The sequence below is a fragment of the Helicoverpa zea genome, chromosome 22 (genome assembly GCF_022581195.2).
Source record: "Helicoverpa zea isolate HzStark_Cry1AcR chromosome 22, ilHelZeax1.1, whole genome shotgun sequence".
In the NCBI taxonomy this organism is placed as follows: Eukaryota; Metazoa; Arthropoda; class Insecta; order Lepidoptera; family Noctuidae; genus Helicoverpa; species Helicoverpa zea.
The window spans coordinates 579185-603951 of record NC_061473.1 but is presented as its reverse complement, the minus strand read 5'-3'; the positions used below and the strand labels follow the sequence as shown (position 1 = coordinate 603951).

Sequence of the window (24767 nt, the reverse complement as noted above, 5' to 3'; positions counted from 1 at the left end):
GAATAACCTACGATAATTTTAATTTGAGTGTTGTCGAAATTGAGGTCATCCTTATCACCTTTTTAGGGTTCCGTAGCCGAATGGTAAAACGGGACCGAACTACTAAGATTTAAACTGTCCGTCTGTTCGTCTAACACCAGGCTCTCATAAACCACGATAGCTAGACCGCTGAATTTTTCACAGAGATGAAGTATTTCTCTTGCCACTATGTCAAAAAATTAAAATGTAAATTAGAATAACATTAATATTTTAAGGAGCTCTCATACAACAAGTAAGATTCTTCATAGATATCTTTTTCGAAGGAATTTTTAGTGCTCTAATCCGTCCCGCACTTGGACGGCTTTTTTTAATACATTTATAGTCGTTGTTTTAGTATTGAAGTCAACTGTAATCTGTAAAGATCCGAGATTTTTAATTAAGACTAAGATTAATAAATAACCTTATTGTTTGATTAACATGTTTTTCGCTGAAAAAATCTATTGTTTTTAGCCTTAATTAAATTCTGTTGTAGTTTCTAGGTAGCTTTAGTTTTTGTTTTGAAGATTTGATTGATGATTTCAATTTAGGGGATTTGCTCAAAATACGAGTGATATAAATATATCTATTTTTCTTCTATTTTTTTTCCTAAAGAAACTTGCAAACTTCTTAAATTTAAAATAATAATTGTTTTTAACTGACTTAAAAAAAGGAGATTAAAGCGATTATCCCATATTTGGCTGAACAGATTTTCATGCGATTTTCAGCGTAGTATCAGTCTTAGGAGATTTTAAGAATATAATAAAAACACTACAATAGTGTTTTTATTTCAAGTTTGGTCGTAGTAATTGTTTCAAAAATTAACTTATTATAGTTTTGAATAAAAAGTTTTTTTTTTTTCAGTTAGACAAGGTATATATAAGGTTTGATTACAGCAAACTGTTATTGAATTTACCATTAATAATTTCTCAGTAATAGCTGCGCTAAATGGAATTGCATTTACATGCATAATTTATATGCAAGCAAAACGTATATTCACGGATTCCCTCACATGGATAAAATGCCTTATGTATGTATTGTAATATAATAAGTGATATTACTCTCAATTTTGATCAAAATTCAGTAATTTTAACTTGAATAATATACTTAAAATATCAATTAAAAACACGACTTTAAGCTTACCTGTTCGGGTTTTAGGAATTATTAAGAATGCCATCTCGTGACAGTTTTAAATAACCCCGCAAAATTAGGATAGGATTTTACATAGTCCTCTTCCATAGATAGTTACAACATTTACTTCTAGGCAATAGAGCAATAAGCAGGTGAGATAGAGGTCAAACGCGAGCCTATTGACAATAAAACAATAAAACTTCTTACAAAACAAGAGTAATAGCAGGAAATAAAAGAAAATACTTAGCTTGTCCGATAACTATCGGTTACGTTATACTAACAGCCTGTCTGTCTGTTTGTCCTCGCTGTATATAAGTATAGAAACTTGAGTCCTTCAGGTTTATTTGTAATCTAGTATCCACAGTCTTGTCGATATTTTTAAGACAAAAGTCAATGTTATTTTGTTCCTTAATTTTAGTTCACGAAAGCCTCAGTAAATACCTGTAAAATATGAAAAATCAAAAATAAACCTCACTATTTCTACAAGCCGTTTTAGTTTACATACGAAGTGTATATAGTTTAAGAAAAATCTAGTTTATTCAAGAAATATATAAGACTGCGGAAACTTTTAGTAAGCATGTTTCATATTTTTAACACATTTTCGTGGTTTAGAAGAGCAGTAAACTTTGATAAGTCGTAGTAACATCTTCTGAGAAAGTGACGTGTGACGTGGTTATAGTGAACTCTCTAAGTCTTCTTCTTTTATATTCTTATATATTTGCAACCTAGGAGATGTATAAGATACTAGCTTCTACCAGTGGTTTCACCCACGTCCCGTGACCACAGCATTCCTCGATAAATAGGCTTTCAAATACTGAAATAACTTTTCTAATCGGTGCATTAGTTCTTGAGAAAAAAACTTCCAACCGGCACCAAACTCGGGATGTGGGTGTAATTGTGAGAACAGCTATAATAGTACTCATGTGCATAAAATCTTGTAATTCTTCATGTAACAGTCAATGACAACATTATTTTACATGCGTGGGATGTTGTGACGTCATTGTCCAATAGTGGGTGTATCGCTTAACATAATAAGCGTCATAGAAAATTAACTAATGTTGTGAATTTCACTCTGATCTTGGAGAGAATACAGATTGAATATAATGGACTAGAAATCAGATTGTAATACCTATAAAGATACTATCAGTTTGCCATGGTTACGTGTCCCGAGGGATTTTTTCGCTCCCGGATGCAAGGAACCTTACATTATATCCTTTCACGAGTAAGGTTGATATGTACATAGGTAATTTTCTTCTGTTTGTCGGTTTGTCCAATTTTCTCATCAACTACTACTGAACTGATTTAATTGTAGTATACATAGAGTACAGAGTTTGCAAAAACTACAAACATAGACTACTTTTTATCCAGTCACGGGACGTAGTTTATTCAAGACTCGGAGGGAAAAACGAGAAAAAGTGGTACCTACTTGTATAGTAGCAAATATTACTTATTTTACAAAATACAAATACCACAAAAAATCTTAGCAAACCGTTATTAAAATTGACGAATCCCACTGGGATTCAATTAGAATGAATTGGCCACATTTTTAAATACAAGTTTTATTTCCGACGTGACTGCGTTAAGATATTAAAAGGGCAGTTCCATTGTTATACGATACGGTAAATTAGGGCTTGCAGTTTATTCATAGATAGCTAACTTCTCAGTAGGTACAGGTGAAGTTGAGAATAGAGCCATGTAAAAATATTAAAGTCTCTGAAATAATGAAGTAATTTTCACGTGTCGAAAAACGTTTGTTATCCATATGTGGAAAAACAAAGTTATTAATTACAACATAGGTATAAACTTTCTTAAGTTTTTATAAAAAAAAACTTTTTCATCCCACCATCTCGGAAAGAGTAGTTTTACCCTTTGATATCTGAGCGCAAAAGCCGTTTTTATCCTCTAGAGCGGCAAAGTGATTTGAATTTAGAACATCGTGTGCAATACTCCATTTGTGACAATCTTGATAAGACTTTTCAAACAAATACATATTAAATAAATAAAATACTGCTTAAAATAATTATTCAATTAATTCAGTAGTTTTTATTATTGTTTTGACATCGATTTTTAACCTCGTTTCATTTTTAAACTGATTTTTCAAATAAATGAACTTTAATAGGTACTTCTTTTTAATTTGATACTCATATGTGCGCGCCATTTTGTTTTTTTGCATTTAGTAATTTCCTCGATGAGGTGGGATGAAAAGTTACGTGTTGCACTCGAGTGCAAAGATTTTTCACCTTGTGCTCTTTTGATTCCCTCGCTATCGCTCAGGATTCTAATTATTGAAACACTCGCTACGCTCGTGTTTCAATTTTAGAATCCTTCGCTTGCTCGGTCATCAAAATTGAGCCCGCGGTTAAAAAGCTACTTTGCACTCTTGTATAACAAATAACTATTGTCCGCTAATTACTTCGGGATATGAGCACTAGATTTTTTTTCTTTATAAATCAATATTATATCAATAAGTTTGTTTAAACGTACTAACCTCTAAAAGTACTGGTCCGATTTTCGTTTATGGAGGAAGGCTTTAGACTTTTTATCGGAGAATTTGGCTAAACCTGGTCCTCTGTGAGTACAATAATGTATGTACCTATAACTTTCCAAATTGGGCAATTGAACCTCTGAAGCATAACATTTTCACGTAGACAAAATCACGGACAGAAACTAGTTCACCAATATTGCTGCTATTGCAAAATGTTTATTGAATGCTTATTCAGCTCAATCTGATATTAACCCGTCATGGTGGCCATTTAGCCATTTAATTACCCACAGCTTGATAATTAAACGCAATAGCCCTAATTATTAATTAACAGGTGTTTGATGACCTAATATTAACATGTAATATTAGCTAAATACTTTATGCATTTACAGGTGAACGGCAATAAATAGAACATTAGAATATTGAGAACCTCCTTTTTTTGGAGTCGGTAAAGTAACAAGAAAAAGGCTTTTATTTAGACACGTTATTTTATCATCATCATCTGCCTACCCTTTTTCGAATTATGTCGGGCTCGGCTTCCAGACTAACTGGAGTACCAATGTTTTACAAGGAGCGACTACCTATCTGACCTATTCTACCCAGTTACCCGATCAACCCCATGCCCCTTGGTAAGAAAGTCACGTTATTTGTGACGGTAATTTTATAATTGTATGCGAAATTATGCCTCCAGGATGCGAGTGAAACCATGGAAAACAGCTAGTCTCACATAATAAGTCTCTCTATACCCCATTCCTTGAAACTGACTCAATGTATATGACAAGCATCTGACGAAGGCCCAAGGCATCCCTTTCAACCCCTTGTCAAACTCACAATGGACTCTAAGTACATTGTTATAAGTATCATATTTGAATGGTAATCCTTCCAGTCGATCATTCTTGATGATGTATTGGTGTTCAGCTTTTGTTGATATCTTGAAGAAGTGTTACGACTGTATCTTTTTGGTTGTGTTATGTGTAAGGGAATGTAGACTTTAGTTAGTGGTAGTTAGGTTCAAAATTGGCAAACGACAGTATGTTTCAAATGTATTCGAATTCGAATGTGGGTATTATACGTATGATTGATTTTCTATAATATCTTCGCGAGTAAAATACACTTTTAATTACTGAATTAAATTCAGCGCTTGCAAATTCATAAAATTGTTTAATCTCTAATTAAAAAAAGTCTGTAACAACAATTCAATAATTATTTTTCCACTTTTTAGACAGAGTACCTACTATTGTTCTATGTAGATTGACTATACATACATGTACAATATGACCAACAAAAAAAACAAATACAAAGTCGACTCTCACAAACAATCAACAAAAACAAAAAACAAATTCAATACCGACCATCCCTTAAAACGTATCCAATTTTAATCCAAAAACACCGGACCGGAGGACCAGAAAAATTCTCATTCCCATTACCGTTACGTAACAGAGTGGAAAAACACTGCAAATGGGAAATAAATTCCGAGTATTTTACCACCAAGCACCGAGTCCCGATGACTGATTTTTTTTACGGTTGCAAATATTTTATCTGTGGTCATCCATGTTGTAATTTTTACACTGTGGCAACATTTCTTTTTTGTTTTATTGTTGTAAATTGTGGTGCGGTGTTAAATTTTGTTTGTGATGGCTTTATTGCGTGAAACGCGTGAAATAACGTACTGTTTATTTTAACATGAGTTACCTTGTATTGGCAACAGAAAATCAGGAATCAAATCTGTAGAATTATCACTTTCTAGAGAGAGAATTTATTCAATGCTTGTCTCAATTTTGGGAAAAAAGACCCTTTTTACTTTTTTTCACGTTTTTCATTTTGTGTGAAAATAGTTCACCATAAAAATATATGCCAATGGTATCTAGCTAAAAATGCAATAAATGCAATATGGGTACATAATATAACTGCAATACAATAGGAAACGAGGATCATTTTAGATACATCGTCATTAATTTATATGAACTTTTCACCTTAACCTTCAAAAATGATGGATTCTTCAACAAAATTATCTTCACGCTATAAAATTCAGAAAGAAAATAATTCACCGCACCTGTGATGTTTCAAAAGTGCGATTATCGACACCTGTTCTCCATCACTAATACATCAAACATAAAACATAACTGATTATAAACAAATCACCGATAAACTATAGGTATTCATAAAAACCTGTATTTCGAGAACTTTCGTAGAAACATGTAATGTAATATTTTACTTTTTTTTTTTCTTTGAAGGTAACTTCCTTTTCAAAAATAAAGTTAAGCAGCTAAGACAGACAATCGCTTAATATAAAACACTGGTACTCATCTTCATCAGTTTAGACTGGAAGCCGACCCCAACATTGATGGGAGCTAACCCAGCAGGGATAGTCTGGTGATGTACTGCCACTTTTAAATAACTTAATTGCAAAAAAAAACACTCTTTCCAACAATATACCTAATTATGATAACTGTTTTAATTGAAAAACTAAACAAAATACACTTCAAAAGGCAAACTATGAAACACACTATCGTAGTTCCTCCAACAACTAAATTCCCCAATGTATAAAAAACACACTGTTTTAACTCCCCCAACGACAATCTTATTACCCCACTGACATTATTATTGCTCCCCCACTAACTCAACTCATTATTCTAATTCCCAGAACGTTAAAAGGAATAAAAATAAGTTCTAAAATCGTGCTCAAAATAAAAAATTCTTCAAATGACCGGTAATGTTTTCCGCAACGGGGTTTAAAACGGTTCACTTCACTTCCAATTATTTTATTTCTGCTCCGATTCATATTTATTTCAATTTTATTTCTTTGGTCGTACAGTGTCCTCAAGTCGATCGAATTTTAGAATCCAACTTATTTATTTTCGATTCAAAATATTCGAATGATATAAGAAATACACGTGCAATAATGTAACAAATTGAAATTAACTAATATATGTATAAAATACAGAAACAAACAATAACAGTGACAACACAAAAAACAATTGAAATATCAATGTAATGATGTAAAAGAATCCCACAAAAAAGTGCTAAAAATCCAAAATGGCGTCTTCAAACGGCAAAGAAAGTGCTAAAATGACAGCTTCAATAGACAGTTTAAAGTTATCCAGTAAAAACACATCAGTGTGTTCTTCAAAACACGCGTCATCCGAATCAGTGTTATCAAGAAAGGAAAAAGAATGTCTGCAAATGCAAGAGTGCAAGAAAAAACTTCTTGCTATGGAGCCACAGATTATAATACGGGATGAAAATGTGGTCTTAAGGTCTCCCCCGCAGAAGAAAATCGTTATGCCGCCGACGATCAATGCCGAGGTAAGTGATCAATATTTAAATAAGGCAATAAGAAGGGATGATTGGACCGCTTGGGTACCTGTAACGTGTTTTCCAAAATGGTTATTTAAGTTTTTTGAGTTTTAAAGGAAAATGTACCTATTGTTTATACTAATAATGTCGAAATTGGATTGTTGAGCTTAAAGATTATTGAAATTGAAATTATGATCGACATTCGTCATTGTTTCTTACCTTATTTCGATTGACAACTTAAAGCAATAAAATATAGAATTACACAAATTATTTATTAGATGTTTTAGAAATAATAACTAACTTTGTTTAAGACACATAATTTTAATATTCAAAAGACCAAAATAATTCTATTTTCAAGCCAAAACTTCACATACCTTCAGCAATGGCCAGTCTAAACTCATATACCATTTATTGTTAGACAAAGTCTTATGAACTTAAATTGTCAGACACGACCCCTGGGACAGACTTAGTTGGTCTAACTTTGATACTAATTCTAGATTTTCTTATTAAACTATTGCTGACTTATTTGGTGCCCGCATTGTTGCAGCTATATAGAGAGTCAAATGCTTTTCTTTGTGAATGTACGTTCATTCTGGATTAAAAGTTATCTTAAAATATACGTTTGTGTATTTATTTGTTTGTTTTTAGGAAAACTTTAGTCATATTTTTGATGTGATAGTTTGTATGTATAGGTTAACTTTTGGAACAGAGTATCCGTGGGATAGTCATAGAAAACTTTTAAGCTGTATGCATCCGTTATTCTATTCAATCAATCTAATTAATTATACTAAGTTCAGATTTATTGCAAGTCTTCAAACAACTTTAATTTGGAATATATTTCTTTTCAATAACCAAAATAAACAATTAAATAAATGCTTCAATTCATTATTGAAAATATCTCCAACAATTTTTGTAATGACTCAATTTTTTACAACCCAACTTGTTTTAACCCCAAAAAAAAACTTTAACCCCTCGTTATTTCAGTAGGTACCCAACCCCCACTCATAGTGACCTCATTAACCGAAGAGTTTAATGTCGAGGGTCCCGCCTTACAGTTCCATCTGATTCGGGACCTCGGGACGTAAATCAAGGAGTTCTTCCGATGGACCCCTGGGGTCAAATAACCGCTGATGGTGTGAATTTTAAGTATTCTTTACCTTCGATTTTTTTGAGAAGAGCTGTTTCAGGGATATTAGAGTGCAGGTCATTGGCCTGATGTTTTAGAAGTACGTATGAAGGGTATTGTGAATTTATTGTCTTATCAAATTATTTTGGCAAAGAGTTTATTTAATTATCATACAGAGATAGAAGAGTATGAAAAGTGTAGACTCGCTGCGCGAAAAGTTTGTATGTATAGATGTTTTTTCATCTTTCAAGCAAAAGTACTGAATTCATTTTGATTAAACTGGACAGTTTAGCTTGTAATACCTACATCAGAATAACGTTTGAGCTACATTTTATCCGGGTATTCTTTAGAAAGCGGGTGAAACCACTGGCGGGAACTAGTTCCTATTTAAACCTAGTTTGAATCCCCAAAAGGTTATTTATCCAGGGCTCAACAAAGCGCATTTTTCCTCTCTAATATATTGCATTTCCCGACACTTGAGTGACATTTACAAAAGCCACGTTTTGGCAAGCCACCACAGCCGGGGAAAATAAGCCAAGTAGGAAAATAGAAATTTGCATAAGGGTACACTTTGTCCCTACTTCCATATACCGCGAATTGAAGAATAACAGACTTATGGTGGTTTTTCTTTTGCCTTTTCCGGGGCCTGATTTGGTTTTGCGTATGAGTGGGTAAACAAAGATTTTTCGAAGGTTTAACGAAGGGTAAAGGAGTTTGATTTTTTTGTGGGAATACATACTACTTTTAAGGCTGAGCACACATCAGCTCAGCAGCATATTTACTGTATAAATGACATTGCAATATAAGCCAATGGACCATGGCGAGCCTGATCCAATCACAATTATAAGCATAAAATCTTTCACTGTATCTATCTGTTCGTCATATACTCAAAAACTCTTCTTTCTCCTGCCCTGTTCCCAAATTTTACTTGGGGTCGGCGCAATATGTAATTTTTTTCCATTTTCCCCTGTCACTCGTCATACTGACACTCACTCCCTTCCTATTCATATCATATACTCAAAAACTACTGCTCGATTTTTATGCACCTTTCATCAATAGATAACATGATAATGAGGGTTCACATCATACAGCCTCTTTTGGCAGTTTATTACATGAATAAGTAGAGCTAGATAGAACTGGTATTTAAATAGGGATTTGACTTCCTATCACATTTGTTCCTACATAAACTGTGCATATCCCAATGTCTTGAAACACAACGATTCTGAACAATATTATCTACTCTTAGCAGACACCTTCAAACTGTTAGGAACAACATAATTTATTCTGCTGTTCTTGGAAATTAGACCGTATTAGCATTGCAATTAGGTTTCTTTTATATTAAGTACGCGTCTTATGCTTTGGGATTGTTATTACGTAAATTGTATTGAAATGTTTGTTGGTTCTGTTGTTTGAATGGCGACCTTAGGATGAAAGGGTTAAGATATATTTTTGTTTTTTGGAGACTTTAGAAAAGTGAATTAAAAGTAATTAATTACATATTTTTATTATTAATTACATATTTATTACTTTCACTCGTGCGCGCAGTCCACACCACCACTGTTATAAGTTAGAGGGTGAAACTTTGGAGAGAGTGATGGAGGTTAGAGACCTTGGTGTCTATTTTGCGGCCGATTTAAAATTCAGAAGTCATATTATTAAAGTCAGTAAGAAAGCATTTAGAAATTTGGGATTTATCTTGAGACAAGCTAATGACTTTAATAATATGGGGGCTCTCAAGGCTTTGTATGACGCCTTGGTTAGATCTCACCTCGAGTACTGTGCAGTGATATGGGGACCAAGTGAAGCCAAATACAAATTCATGATTGAGAGGATACAAAATAAATTCACCCAATTTTTGTATTTAAAAATATACAAGGTATACCCCGGCTATCCTCTACTATACCCAACATTATTTGTGCTGGGTATGGTGGGATACTTCAAACTGGAGACTAGGCGGGAAGTGGCACTGGCTGTTTATTTATTTAAAGTATTGCGAGGTAAATTATTTAACTCCACAATTCTTATGGAGCTACGCATGTGCGTGCCGGATGGGTATGTGAGTAGGCGGCGGCGGCCGCAGCTGCTGGCGGTGCCGAGCGCGCGCACCAACCTGCTGCAGCGAGCGCCACTGACGCGCGCCTTGCGCACGCTCAACGCAGTGTCGAGTAGAGTCGATTTGTTTACTTGTTCGCTGAATGAGTTCACAAGAGCCACCTATAGTATTGTTAGTATTTAAAACTTTAGTAGTGGTATTATTTTTGTGATATTATGTTTAGTTTCGTATGTATAATGTAATTTTGAATTTTTAAATTTTATATAATGTAACTAATTTTGTCGTATTAGGCTAAGTGCCTGTAAAGATTAAATTAGCTGTGTTTTTGATAAATAAATAAATAAATATATAGTAGTTAAGATTATTTACTTTCTGTAATTATGTTACAATTTATATAGGTAGTTTAGGTAAAATAATTTGATTATTCTTTAAAAATGAAAAATTGGAAAAGTCTACTATACTTATACATTTATTGCAGTGTTTGATAGCCCATTTATCAAGGAAGACTGTAGGCTATATTTATCCGGGTGTGGCAAAAGTTATCTAGGGACGCGGGTGAAATTGCTAGCTGAAACAGCTACAAATAAATCGTCACCCAAGAACCCAGAAGTCATTCATTTTCACCCGCAACTTAACCATTGACTATCTCCCGTAGTCCTTCAATACTGTAATGGACGGCTTAACTGATGAAATTAGGCCCTTTTCACGGCATCGGAGACACGCCGGTCTACCCTCGCCTTAGAATTTAAGGCAACTTTAATGCCGTTAAACTTAGAGTATTTAAGCAACTGGATTCGTATCTGCACAAGAACATTCGTGCGTCTAGTTTCTGCGTGTGCGGTCGCCGGCATATACCTTGGCTAGGATTTCATAATCAAAAAGCATTTTTTTAAAGTTGGCAAAAACGGTAAAATGACATGAGACCGCCTCTAAAAGTGCTCACCGTTCACGACTTCCTGTGCATTATTGCTGGGTAGAAGAAGTAATAAATTAATAACTAATCTCTATTGCTTCTTGGGTATTCAATGGGTGGTTATCATTTATTATTAAGAGTATCATTTTGCAAGAAATACGACTTGTTTTCGTCTAACGATTCTTGCCAATTTATGTGCCAGTGACTACATTAATTTGTCAATTTTGTCGTATATGACTAAATATGCATAAGTGAACTATCAGTTTACAAGTTGGGCTGCCTCACCACCCGGGCGTAAATTGATCACTTTTTCACATAGAGATTTATGCTGAAGGCGGTTCCAAGCAGTTCAATGTTCTAAGCATTACAAAGATTTTCCTGTAGAGATGTATTCAAATTGTGGGGGTTTCTAAGTCCTTAAATTGGTTGAAAATTTGTGGATAAGGCTGTGAACCGGGATTCTAATGACCCACAGTTGTGAGTACAGTTTTGACCCAAAATATTATGGTAGAGCTTTTTAACTGGTCCTTATTTGGAGAAGTGAATATAGCAGATATCCTTACTAATAAAACCAAAATGAGTATTAGTATTTTGCACTAAACTGCACGTTTCTACAGATTTAGTTGATTGATAGTCGTGATTATTCTAATGACCAAAAATTTACTTTTCGTATCTCTTCTAGATTTAACACAAAATTCCTTGCATTTTTTTTGTCATCAGACTGAAATCCAAAAAATCGCTCGATTAAAATCCTACCAATCTTACAGTTATATAAAAACTTTTTAATATTTTTATTTTTAAAAGCTGTGGAACACATCTGATAATGATATTTCCACACAGCAGTACTTACGTATGTACAAAGGCATGTAGGTTATTCTAACTTAACTCTAAGCTTAGATTAATCAAAGGCAAATAACAGTAGTTTTTCTAGGTGTAGTAATTTACTGAAGTACGACCAACATCATGCAATATTATTGATGTACTAGCAAATGAACTTCGTAATAACACATTGACTAGTTCTTAGGAAATATGTCAGAGAATGCCAAGTGTTTAGTAATTTGTCTTTTGCACTTTCTAGGCGAAATAGCTCAACATAATACATAAAAAATACTATAATAAAGAAAAAACATTTTTTGTTTGTTTGTACCCCAAAGGCTCCAAAACTACTGCACTGAATTGAAAAACTGCTTCACTGTTGGAAAGCCCGAGTGACATAAGAATTATTTTATCTCGTTACGTCCAGTAGGTCGAAACCGCGGGAAAACGGGTAAAACCGCGGGAAATCGGCTAGTTTAGTGTAAAGAGTTCCGTAATTTTCAAGGCTAAATTGTGGGTAAAAAAATTGTTTGGTTCTAAATAAATATTAAAACAATGTTGCGGAAATAACAAACACAAAATACATTTACAAAGTCCTCACAAACAGTAAAAGTCAACAGTTATTTTGAACTCACAGTTAAACCGTAGCTGACGTTTATAACTTAACTGTGACGAATTTAATCCAAACTTGTAACTGCACCAATGTTGGTTACATTGTGAATAGTTTAACTGGGCAGTTTAATAATGTATGCTATTGTATATTGGTCCTTTGAGATTTTGGTAATTTTCCTGGCATTGTAGGTCATTTTAATAAAAGGATGTTCTTTGTTTTGTAAGTTTTGGTTGATATTTTGCGGACTGGAAATATTCTATTTTCTTTAGCTCCCTAACTATGTGTTACCACGTCACTGTTAGAGTTACCTCGGTCCTAATACACAAATGATTCCAGAAGGCACAAAGGTGAGTTGCCAGTAAAAGTCTGGCGTCAGTGATGAGTTCATGATTTCCTTCATAAAAAAGACTGTAGAGTATCAATCTGTGTAACAAACATTGAAATCACTGCAGTTGTTTTGGCCTGGAAGTGCGATAGAAAGACGTAGAAACTTTCGCATTTATAATATTAGGTTTTGCTAGCGGTTTCACCCTAATCTCGAGGTAACTACTTATCATATCCGGATAAAAAGCAGCCTATATGATATTTTGATAATATAAGCTATGTTATTGCCAAGTTTCATCACAATTGATTGGGTAATTTTTACCTGAACGAGGAACAAACATACATCCATCCGTATGCATACTTACAAACTTACGCATTTATTTTATATAGTAGCTATTAAGTCTTTGTTCAAAATTCGATCAACCATATTAAAACCCTTAATACACTGTGACATTTCCGTAGTTTATTAGTTATCTTTCAGCAATATTCCTCTTCAGTCATAATGAGATTCTTCAGTAGACGCGCGTATATTTCAGGCATTTTCAGACTATGTCTTGGAAGCCTGGCTTTTAATAATGTTTGTGTTATTTTTAGTCCAGCTTGTTAGTAATAAAGGCTTTTATTTATTCTTGTTAGGCATGGAGTATATTGGTTTCTCTACGGTATTGTTTGAACTTCTTACAATGTTGTGTATGGTATTGCTACCTATCCCATTGTGCTCTACTGCTGATCTGCGATTGCAGTGCCCAGATTCGATTCTTAGATTACCTTACATCAGCCAGCTGTGCAGGACATATTATAGGGCACGAGTGTTTGAGAAGACATAGATTCACTTTTTATTCTTTTACTCTCATAGACCGACAGGACGGCAATTCGCTACGACCGGAGAGAGATCGGCGCTGGATCGACATTGACATGCTCTCCGGTGCACGGGTGTATCACCTCTACTTTCCAGACTTAGAGCAGCTTTGAGAAAGTTTCTTAAAGACCACAGGCAGTCCAACATACTATACTTTTGCCAGAAGAACCTTCCCTGGACGTGGGTAAAACCAGGTTAAAAAGCAAGTCAACAACAAACCTTGGGATCTTAACTATGTTTTCAAAACTCAGGTAGCATTGTTACCCGATACCAAGAAAACGCGGAACAATACATCTTTAAACTTTAAACTAAGTTCAGAAGGTTCGTTTATTGTTTAAGTTAACTGAACTCGGTTAAGATATTGTGTAGCTGTTAGTGAAGTTAAGTTAGAATTAATGAGGTTATCCTGTAATGTTTTTGAGGGTATTGATTTCTAAAAGTTTAGTTTTATATTTTCAGCAAAGGCATTATTGAAATTTGGAGTAAAAATCATTAATATTTAAGAAAATTCACGCGCAAATTCTAAGGATATATTGAACTTTCAAATTAAAAAATAAACTTTTGAACATTTAATTTTCAATTACGCCCATCCTTAAACTAAAATAGTTATGTTACAAACAGGGTCAAAGGCTTCCATTGTTAGAAGTTGGTCAAAAACCTAAGGCAATTCAATTTAGTTTTGCACGGATTCCTGTATTTTATAACTTAAAAAAGAAAGGTATTTGCTTTTTGTTTTTAGCATTTTTTTAAACCCTTTTATACACATGTAAATTATAAAAGAGTATATTATTATAAGAAAAGGAACTCATTTACTCTATAAGTAAATGTAGCACTACAAAGCTCTCTAGCTTCGCACAATGATCGTTGATATAACGAGATGTCTGTAACGAACGACAGTCTTGTTATCGCTGGAAAAGATGGAAAAAATCCACTATCTTACGTTAAACCAGAATATACTTATAAAGAAATAGAGTTTTTTACGTGACTTTGTAAGAAAGGGTTAAATTTTTTTCACCTATCTATTAATTTTCGATTCACCTACTATCTATGTATTTTGTGGTTTTGGCGACATCCTGTACTTTTTCCATTTCAAGCTAACTCTTTGCCAATTACATACAGGAATGAATTTTAAGCAGTGCGCAAAAAAAAACTGGTGGTCCAGAATCGTTAACAGAACATATCTGCGTCATCAGTAAAAAAAATTTTTTCATTCTTTTGTCCGCCCTAAAATCAGCAAAATATGGATACCAACTATTCTTACGCGCGCCGAGCGGAGCTCCGTCGGTAAACCGGTTTCGCGTTGAAGTCGTGCATATAGTATGCACGACTTCAACGCGAAACGACGACTGTGACCGTACTATCGGTTACAAAATAAACATCTTTCGATATCAATAACTTTTCTTTTTTGTACTAAAACACTACAAAATAAAAATATACGTATCTATAAAACTTATTTAACTATAAGTTGACAAAGTTAGCGCACTGGAAAAAATTCATTCCTGTATATTATTTAAACTGGATTCTGAGCGTGGCGACAAAAAGCAGCCTGTGGCCTTCCATGGTACTTTTTTACAAGGAAATATCATCATCGTTAAAATAGAACTAGTAGTTCCTGAATTTAATGGTGTTCAGCCAAACAAAGAAACTCGAATCTTCAGCTCCATTACTTTAGTATATAGCCATGCTATGGTAAAAGCGTGTCATATTCAAACAAACAGGTATAAACAACAAAAATGTTCAACATATGTGTACGTGTATATAATGTATGTACGTATAAATATCGATAACATATCAAACCCTTTTGAAAACTGACCCAAAAGTTTGTGCAAGTCAGTTTACAAGTTTGCGGTACAAAATTAAATGGTTTACCTTGCATACCATACATAATACAATATGTGTACATATAATTAATCATATAAATGTATTTAGTTCGAAAGCTTACCTACACGTGGATTACAAAAGATTGTCTGTTTATCAAAGCAATTTTCCATTTCAATCATAATCAAGGAAAATAGGTAATGTTTATTGTGTAGGCAATTACCGGTTTCTATATAAAGACTTGTTGGAGTGGCGAAATATTTGATTGACGGATTTCCTGTCTATTTTACGGACTTCCAAGTATTTAGAGCCTACCTACTTGACACTGGAGATTATCACTTATAATACCACAAGAGCTTCAAAATTATCGGGTATTTTCCGATAGGTTCGTTAGGTTAAAAAATAACGAGCGCGAAGCGCGAGTGATTTTTCCTGAAAAACTTGACGACTTTATTTGTTTGCAGGGAACCTTGAGGGAAATGCCAGATAATTATGAAGCTCGTGTGGTATTCGGGAGATTATTTTTCCGTCCCAAATGTCGGCCACAACCTGTCAGTTTGACGTAGCAACGACCAGAGAAAATATTCAAAAAATTTTCAGTATAATACCATGTAGGTTGTACCACGTGACGTCGAATGGTGCAATTCTATTGGTCGATATTTGGGTCGGAAAAATAATCAATTGTATTCACAAAAAATATTTTTTATGCATGCCTAATTGCCAATAGTAATATTCATACTTTTTTTTTTATGAGCGACGTTTGGGAATATTTACTTACATAGTTATACAAGGTGTTGATTTGCATTTGTGCCATACTTCAGGAATAGGATAGCTAATATGCACTGCTTTTTTTGTCATTGTCATGTCGTAGTATTTCAGAAGTAATCCAATTTTATGAATGAAATTTATGAATAATCGTTGCGTATGCTTTGTGTTTGCGTTTGTGTGAGGGCGCAGCACGGTTTTAAGGCCAGTAACACACGCGCCGAGTTTGAAAACGGGTAGGTGACATTGACGAATTTCCGAAAAAAAAATTAAATCAAAAATTTTCGTACCAATTTTTTTGTTGATTTGGGTTGAGAATCATTAGTATAATTACGTCCTTGACTATGGCACGGATGCAAATCAACAGCTTGTATACATAAATATTTACAACACAAAAACAAACTATCCTAGTAAAACAATAAAAATAAAAAAACACCGACATATTCATACTTGATTTGGTTAAGAAGTCAAATACTTTATTTTGTTAATTAACTTTGTACCTATATGTTATATTTTTTATTATAAAACGACTCCATCAGACGTTTTCATTTACATCCTACCAACAAACACAATTATAACAATATTCTCATTACGGAAACCCGCAAGATTATGTTACACAGCTACACAAAACCCAAATAGATGAAGCTATTGAAATTCCCTGTCCAGCCTAAACATACAAAGTTATGGCACTTTTCAGCACCAGGCCTAAACAATCAGAGGCCAGAAATCCTATCATAATCCCCCTTCAAAGAACCTAGATAAACATCTCTAGGTACATATAAGGAAAGCCACAATCTATATACAGTGAGTAGAGAAAAACAGAAGTTCCATTTAAGACAGTTGCATTGTTATGTACCTACTCTTGCTAATTTCAGTATATTATAATAAGTCGTGAATCAAATTTATTGTGATACTAGCTTTTGCCCGCAACTTCGTTCGCGTGGAATAGTGACTACCAGCAGATTTTTGATTTGACCAATAGATGGCGCTATATGTCCGGAATAATTTTATTTATTTATTTTTTTTTTGTAATAAAAACTATCCTATGTCCTTTCTCAAGTTTCAAACTATGTCTGTACCAAATTTCACACAAATCGGTTCAGTAGTTTAGGCGTGAAGAAAAGACAGACAGACAGACAGACAGACAGATAGAGTTACTTTCGCATTTATAATATTAGTTTGGATTAGTATAGATTTTGGAATAAAATCACTTTCTCAAATAAGTACTCGTCATTTTTTTTAAAATAAACTTACCTTTGAATAAATGAAATTGGTAAGCAATAAATAATATTGTTATTTAAAAAAATAATTAAGTAAAAGTTCTGTAAAATATGGCTTTACTTGATACAACTACGACGTGAAAATAGGCCAAAGATATTTGAGTAAACGCTAAATTATCTACATACTAATGTTTTAAACCACAAGACGTTTGGCTCTTTCAACAAAATAAAAATTGAAAATATTAAAACATAATTATTTAACCTTCTTCATTCCTCTATCACTTCGCCATATAAAATGTCGAATCCCTGACGTAACACAGTAAATCAGTGGTATTCGGTGACACCTCGTGCCAGTCACATAGATACACCACGAAAAATACTAGATACGCCTCAGAAAAACTGTAACATCGTGACAACACGCATCCAGCCATCTTTATGTGTGATTGTTCATATAAAAACGACGGGCGCGCCGATAAAATGAACCGTTTCACTGTTTTATATTGCAGTAAAATTGTTGAAATGAGCCCGTTCCAGACGTTTTTGTGTCTGAGTATGAATTTTCTTTTGTTTTATTTTAAACGGTGTTTTTGGAGACCAATTTATTTATGCTTTTCAGTAATTTGTCGGTACATAATTTATATTGTACAAATTAGCTTGAATTATAAAAGTGGATTAATGTACTAGTTTCTTAAAATGACTTTCTTCAGAATTTATGCAGTAAATAGGCCGATATTGCAAATTGCTTTCCAAATTCAAGCCCTTTGCTATATGATATAGAATTCATTTTCACTAGACCAAGCTGGTAGTGAGTTAAGGTTTTATATTTAGTAACAGTTATTATAATCGAAGATGTACAGGTGCATAAAGTCACAGGACGGTTCAGCCTGTTGGCGGATTTTCTGCACTTGTAGGTTCTCATACCTTGGTAACGATTGATGTTACAACAAGGTAACATAATTTTCTTATACCTATCTTACAGTCTTTTTTCACTGTGTTTGAACAATATCGACAGTGTTTCTGTTTTGAGTGTTGCCTTATAGTGCCCTGAAATTTTTGCCAGAAACACAAATTTGATAGAACGCAGAAAAAATTACACTACACCAAAAGGTATCATTGTTAAGGCTGCGTTCTAAACAAACTGTGAGCCGCCGAATGTCAGCGTCTATGCCGTCTATGCATATAACGCATAACGTATCGTCGGTAAGACGCGAACGAAAATGTGAGTATGTAGGGAAATACAATAAACTGTGTAACGTCCGCTCACATTCAGTCAGTTTGGTTTGACCACAGCTTAAGTATGGAGACAGATGCATAAATGTTAAGGAGCACTGAGCACAAAAAGTATAAACATTAACAAGTTTTTTCTCAAAAATCGTGAATCTCCTTTACCTTCTGTATTAACATTCCTCATACGACACGTAGAAACACGCAAGCAAACAAACGAACATGTACAATAATATCGCTCGTCTAGTTGACCGGGAGTTTAATTAAGTCAGGAACGTGGGACAATCTCGTGTCTCAGAGGTCCTACGTGAGTTTTGTATATTATAGTGCTAATATATGTAGATATGTATCTGCTATACCTAATGTTAGGAGTAAAGTTTGTGTGTTCGTTTGTTTTGAGGTTATCTCTGGAAGTGCTGTTTGTGTTTTGGTAATGTATATCTGAAAGTTTGTCGGTTTGGGTGAGCTAATAATTTCGAATCTATGAAAAGGAATATAACGGTTTTATATTGAATTTCTGGTTTTTATGACCACTAATATATTATGTAATTAAATATGATAATTTGCTGAACATGTGTTTTTAACTACCCGAATGCCAAAAAGGGTTATGTTTTTATTTTATTTTTGTAAGTAGTTAAATAAGTGCCTCGCTAACGCATTAGATTGTACTATCTGTAATGTTAGTGATAAGGTTGAGAAATAAATAAATCTTTTGTTGTTATTTTACTTTACTTCGTATATTTTATTTTACTTCGTATAAAATCAGATTTTACTTCCAAAATATCTTCCCTACCATATCTTCTGTCCACAATATAACTTCATACTACACAACACATTGTCGTCTCCCCACTAAAAATAACTTTTGATGACACCTAAAAACCCTTCAGTGGTCACAAAACTGTCGTTTTGGCCCCAAAAGGCCGCCTACATTTCACTTAAGGCCCCATTTATAATCATTTTAAGTTATTTATCACTGGAGCCCCTTAGAGCCACAATCTCATTATTTTTATCCGGGAAGTGGAGGTCCATTTGGCTGAATTATGGAAGCTTGAGACTGCTAATGTAAGGCCCAATCAGAGCGGTCGATACTATTATGTATCAATACATACAAACTGTAATACCTATTATTTTTAAAAAGAGTAACCATGGAGTTTCTTGCCCGTTCTTCTCCATAGGAAGCTACTTTTGGAATGGGCAACTAGAATCAACTAGAATCAACTTTATTTATATTTTTTGACGTTCATAAGTGCTTGTGAAAGCCTAAGTGAAATAAATGATTTGACTTTGACTTTGACTTTTAAAGATTATGTATTGATTTTGGTTATATTTGCGCAGTTTGGGTGGGGTTTATGGGGGTAAACATTTTTGCTTGTTATTGTGCTTTTGAAGTTTGAAAATTGGACATCTTTGACAATCGTTACTGGTATTCAGAAGCTAGTGTCTAACAACTAGTCTTACCTAGGGATGTTGCATTACCTGAGTATTTTTGCTCTAATTCCTTACAAAACCGACTTAAATTGTACTAGCTTTCTCCCACGGTTTTCTACGCGTCCCGAGAGAACCACAATTTGAACCCCATAAAATGTAACTTTCCTCGACAAATGCGCTACTTAACACTGAAATAATTTTTCAAATCGGACCATTAGCTTATTCAAGCAAACAAACAAAATCTTCAGCTTTCTTAATAATATTAGTATCGATAAAATCGATGGCCCAAAAGGGATTAAAATAATTCCCAACTTTAGTGAAAGAATATAACTCAAATGTATCAAGGGTTCTAGATATGTTCCCTATTCGAGTCTCAAAGGACCATACCGCGCCAACTTACCAACTTGCAAGAATTTTAAAATAACAGTCTGACTAGTTTTCTGGGAAGTTCAGAACACAATACTTCGAGAAGAGTTACACTGGAATTTTCTGGAACTTTCTGGAATTTTGTGGAAGTTATTCCGATATTCATTTACATTGTTTTATACTGCAATAGGTGTTGGTGTAAACATACATCTTCTTTTGCCCTTTATTTTTAGTCTTGTTTGTTTGTTTGAGCGCTTTAATCTCTGGGATTATTAGGTTTGAATGTGTTTTTCTTTGATAAAGCAATTATTGGGTAATTGAAAAACCTTTGTGTTAATGGTTTTGTTTGTGGTTATAATCATGTTCGAAAAAATATGTGGGGAAATATGGACGGCCGCAATTTTCGAATTGGACCACTAATTCCTGAGAACAGACAAATAAATAAACTATTCAGCTTTATTCCTAAAATGAGTAGATTTAGATTAATCTTTTTTCAGTTCTTATTTTCGCACTAGAATCATGATCCATGACCTTGAAAAAAACAAATTCTATTGTTCTCTGATAATACCGGAAAACCTTGAGGAAGTCACAAATCTACAAATACTCGTATACATACACAACTATTATATACGAGTTTACGAGCGAAGTAAGATTTACTGCGTTTACTACACGGAGTAAGAAAAGATGAGCGGACGTGTCATAATGCAGGTCAAATGGGTATGGTGGACATGACCAAGTCGATCAGTTACGAGTTATCTTATGTAGCGTTCGGGTTCTTTGAGACATCTCTCAGTAACGTTTTGGCCAGTAACGGTGTGAACGTCCGCATTTTGGCGTGCTTCTTTCTTAGGAGATTTTGCGTTATGGCACCTCCGCTAGTCATTTCGTTCTCCACTTACAAACTGATAGGTACCGGTATCGACAGATTTCTTCTTCCCAGTCTTCGGGAAGTTTCTAAAACTTTCGACAGAAAATGGAAAAATATTTTTCTTTTATCATGAAACAGAATACTTTGCGGAAATTATTGGTTTTGTTTAACGGACTGAATTGAATTTAAAATTTGTTTTTGTGATTGAACGGGATTAAGTTTTGTTTTTGTAAGGAAACGGATTATGTCGTAAAGACGTAATCTTACATAATCTGACATTGTTTGTTTGTTAAAATTTACCAGTAAAATGGTGGAATTGACTTGGATGAAAGTAGTTGTTTCGTAGGTTTTGCCTACATCCTGTAAAAGTTACTTTACGCACTTGGATAAAATGATCAGCCATTATAGTTTCGAAATATTTTGTTCATCTTTGTACTCAGTGCCATGTTGCATACTTTGCGCTTGTAAAATTCTTATGTTCTAAATTGACATTATTTTTGATGGATGTAGTCTGCCTAAGACCAAGATAGTTAGCGATCACTGGGGGAGACCTATGGCCAGCAGTGTTCGGCAATTGGCTGACATAATAATGATGATTATCTTTAAATTAAACTGATCATATTTTACCCCTATTCTCATCCGCATCTACCTCAAAATTTCCATTTACACGTCCAAAATGGCTTTACGCTAATATGATATATAATCACCTAATTTGAATATGAAAATGTGGGTTTTAACGATCAGTTGCTATAATTTAATTTAAAATGGCAGCGATACGAGACACATGTGACGTGTAACGGGCTTTGTTTCAAAATACTGGATATAATGTCATATTTTTACGCTTAGTTGGGTAGAAGGTTTTAGAACAATATGGTAGGAATCCAGATTATATTTTGCTGGGGAAAAATCTGTCTTTCATTAATGAATTTAAAAATTAGCTTCAGCTAATTTATCGTTTATTTTTTGTATAATTCAAAATTGTCATACAACGTTATATTACAAAGTTGTGCAGACAACCAGTTAATTTCATCCTTAGGTAATTTAAATATTTTCATGACTAAAAAGTAGTATTATTTTGTAACTGTATTAAGCTTCTACCATAAGTCTCTAATTTTAATGATAACAAGAATTGTTTTATTTACAATTAACATGCAAAAATGTTGTCCTCTGTTTATTTTTATCTTTGCATCAATAAGTTTGTTTTATGACACCGAACTCAAATACGACACAAACTCGCCGGCAGGAAATAGGATACGAAAACTTTCTTCTTTTCGTATACAAATGGATAAAGCCACAAAACACTGGTATTTGCAGAAGATTAACTAATCTTCGAAATACAATTATCCGGCAATTTCACAATATATTTTGGTTAGTAGTGCTTACTGATATTATAAATGCAAAAGAGGGTTGTAGTTTATTGCGCTTTCACGCTAAATGCTGAACCGACTGTAATAAAGATCTTGCATGGAAATAGGCTACCTTTTACCTGGGAGCGAGACGTAGCTCCCTTGGAATCCCTGAATAAATTATGAACTTACTGTATTCATGTGCAAATAAATACTTTGACTTTGACTTTGAACATGGACAAAGTCACGGATAAAATATCTGGTAAAAATAAACAAGCAATCTAACCCACAAAAATCTCTTTAATTGCGACCACTTAATTAGCTTTTCTTAAAAAAACAAACCAATTAGTGGGCCTTACTTATAATTCTGTAAGGGAGTACCTTTGACTAACCCTTCGTGGGTCCCGTACGTGACGGAGTTTGGAAATACCCGTATGAAAGATATTCTCCTTGGTAAATACTGAGAAACACAATCATGACGAGAAAGGGTTAAGGGAAACGTGATAGGAGCCTGTTAGTAAGTTTGTTTGTTTGTTGATGGAGAATTGAATAATTGAGTCAAAGAAATGGTAAATAAGTGATGAACGTGGAATGATGGAGAGGCAGAGATGACAAAGATGGATTGACTACCAGAACTAGGACATGAATAAGAAGGGAGTGAATGTTAAAAAACATATCGCGCCGACTTGAAAACAGGACAAGACGATGAAGAAAAAGAAATGGTATAGTTAGCTTAGAAAATACTGAAACTTAGTTGGCTTGCTTAAATGCTCTTATCTCAACTCAGTGTTTGATAGCCCGTTTATTGAGGAAGGCTATTTGGCTTTTTATTTCGGGTGCACTAAGCAGTTTTTACTGCCGAGACGCGGGAAAAACTAGGTGTGAAAACTAGTAACTGAAATCAGCGGACATACGTATTCCTTTGAGCCCCCATTTAATTTCAGAGCTGTTCTTACTGGTAATTTCATATTCGTAATAAAAAAAAAATAATTCTAAACAAATCTTTTATTCAAATAAAAAACTTTTTTACAAAAAAATTAAACCGACTTCCAAAAACATTAAAAAGCAATTTTTTTGTAAAAAAGTTTTTTATTTACAGCTTTTCAGTGATACAAATACTTGTCACTATCCATAAAAGTGGAAAGTTCTCATCAATACAAAGAATATAAGCCCAAATACGAGGTATTTTACATATTCAGTTGTCGAGTTCCCTCGACCTTCTCTGGTCTCCATCATCATGTCAGCTCCAAACCTTCACTGTTGCAAAGGTCTAGTCAATACAAATAATATAAGCCCAAACACGAGGTAGTTTACATATTCTGTAATCGAGTTCCCTCGACCCTCTCTGGTCTCCATCATCAGGTCAGCTCCGAACCTTCACTGTTGCAAAGGTCTAGTCAATTCAAATAATATAAGCCCAAACACGAGGTAGTTTACATATTCAGTTGTCGAGTTCCCTCGACCCTCTCTGGTCTCCATCATCAGGTCAGCTCCAAACCTTCACTGTTGAATAGTGCTTTTAGGCATACGCCTGAGTGTCAAGTTTTTACCTTATGTATGCCTACAACTTTCGAAGGTTGCCCTCGATTTCTCAGGGTTTCCATCATCAGATCCTAACCTTATGACTATGGGACCAACTGGCAGCTATTCCGCGTCGAACAAAAAAAGAATCACGTAAATCGGTCCATAAACCTCGGAGTAATCGATGTACACACATAGAAAAAAAAAAAAAAAAACATACCGGCCGAATTGAGAACCTCCTCCTTTTTGGGAAGTCGGTTAAAAAGCTCTCAATTTCTTTCAGTGTTTCTAAAAAACACAAAAGAGATCTACATAAGAAAAAAAAACTCGTATCTCCCCAAACAAAAGAAACTGACGCGTATTGATGAGAAAAACAAAAGCTAATCCAGCAAAACCGCTCCATTTCACTCACACTCCATTACTCGTACATTAACAGATTAGCATCGCATTCATCTTCCAACGCTAGTTGACATCTCTAAGACAATTCTGCGCCGTCGGGTAATGGACTCGTTAATGTTCGTTAATTAACTTGATTGTTAATGGGTATTAATGGTGAGGAAAATGGTTCTTTTGTGATTGGGA

The 24767-nt window shown here is 34.2% G+C and overlaps 1 protein-coding gene across 1 annotated transcript in view; it reads left to right on the top strand.

Moving 5' to 3' along the window:
- Positions 1 to 24767, top strand: part of LOC124641662 (dipeptidyl aminopeptidase-like protein 6) — a 131973-nt gene that overhangs the window by 605 nt on the left and 106601 nt on the right. The window contains exon 2 of the mRNA XM_047179832.1: positions 6444 to 6934. Within this exon, the coding sequence (XP_047035788.1) occupies positions 6665 to 6934 (270 nt within the window). The 5' untranslated portion in view covers positions 6444 to 6664. The remainder of the gene's footprint in view (positions 1 to 6443; positions 6935 to 24767) is intronic.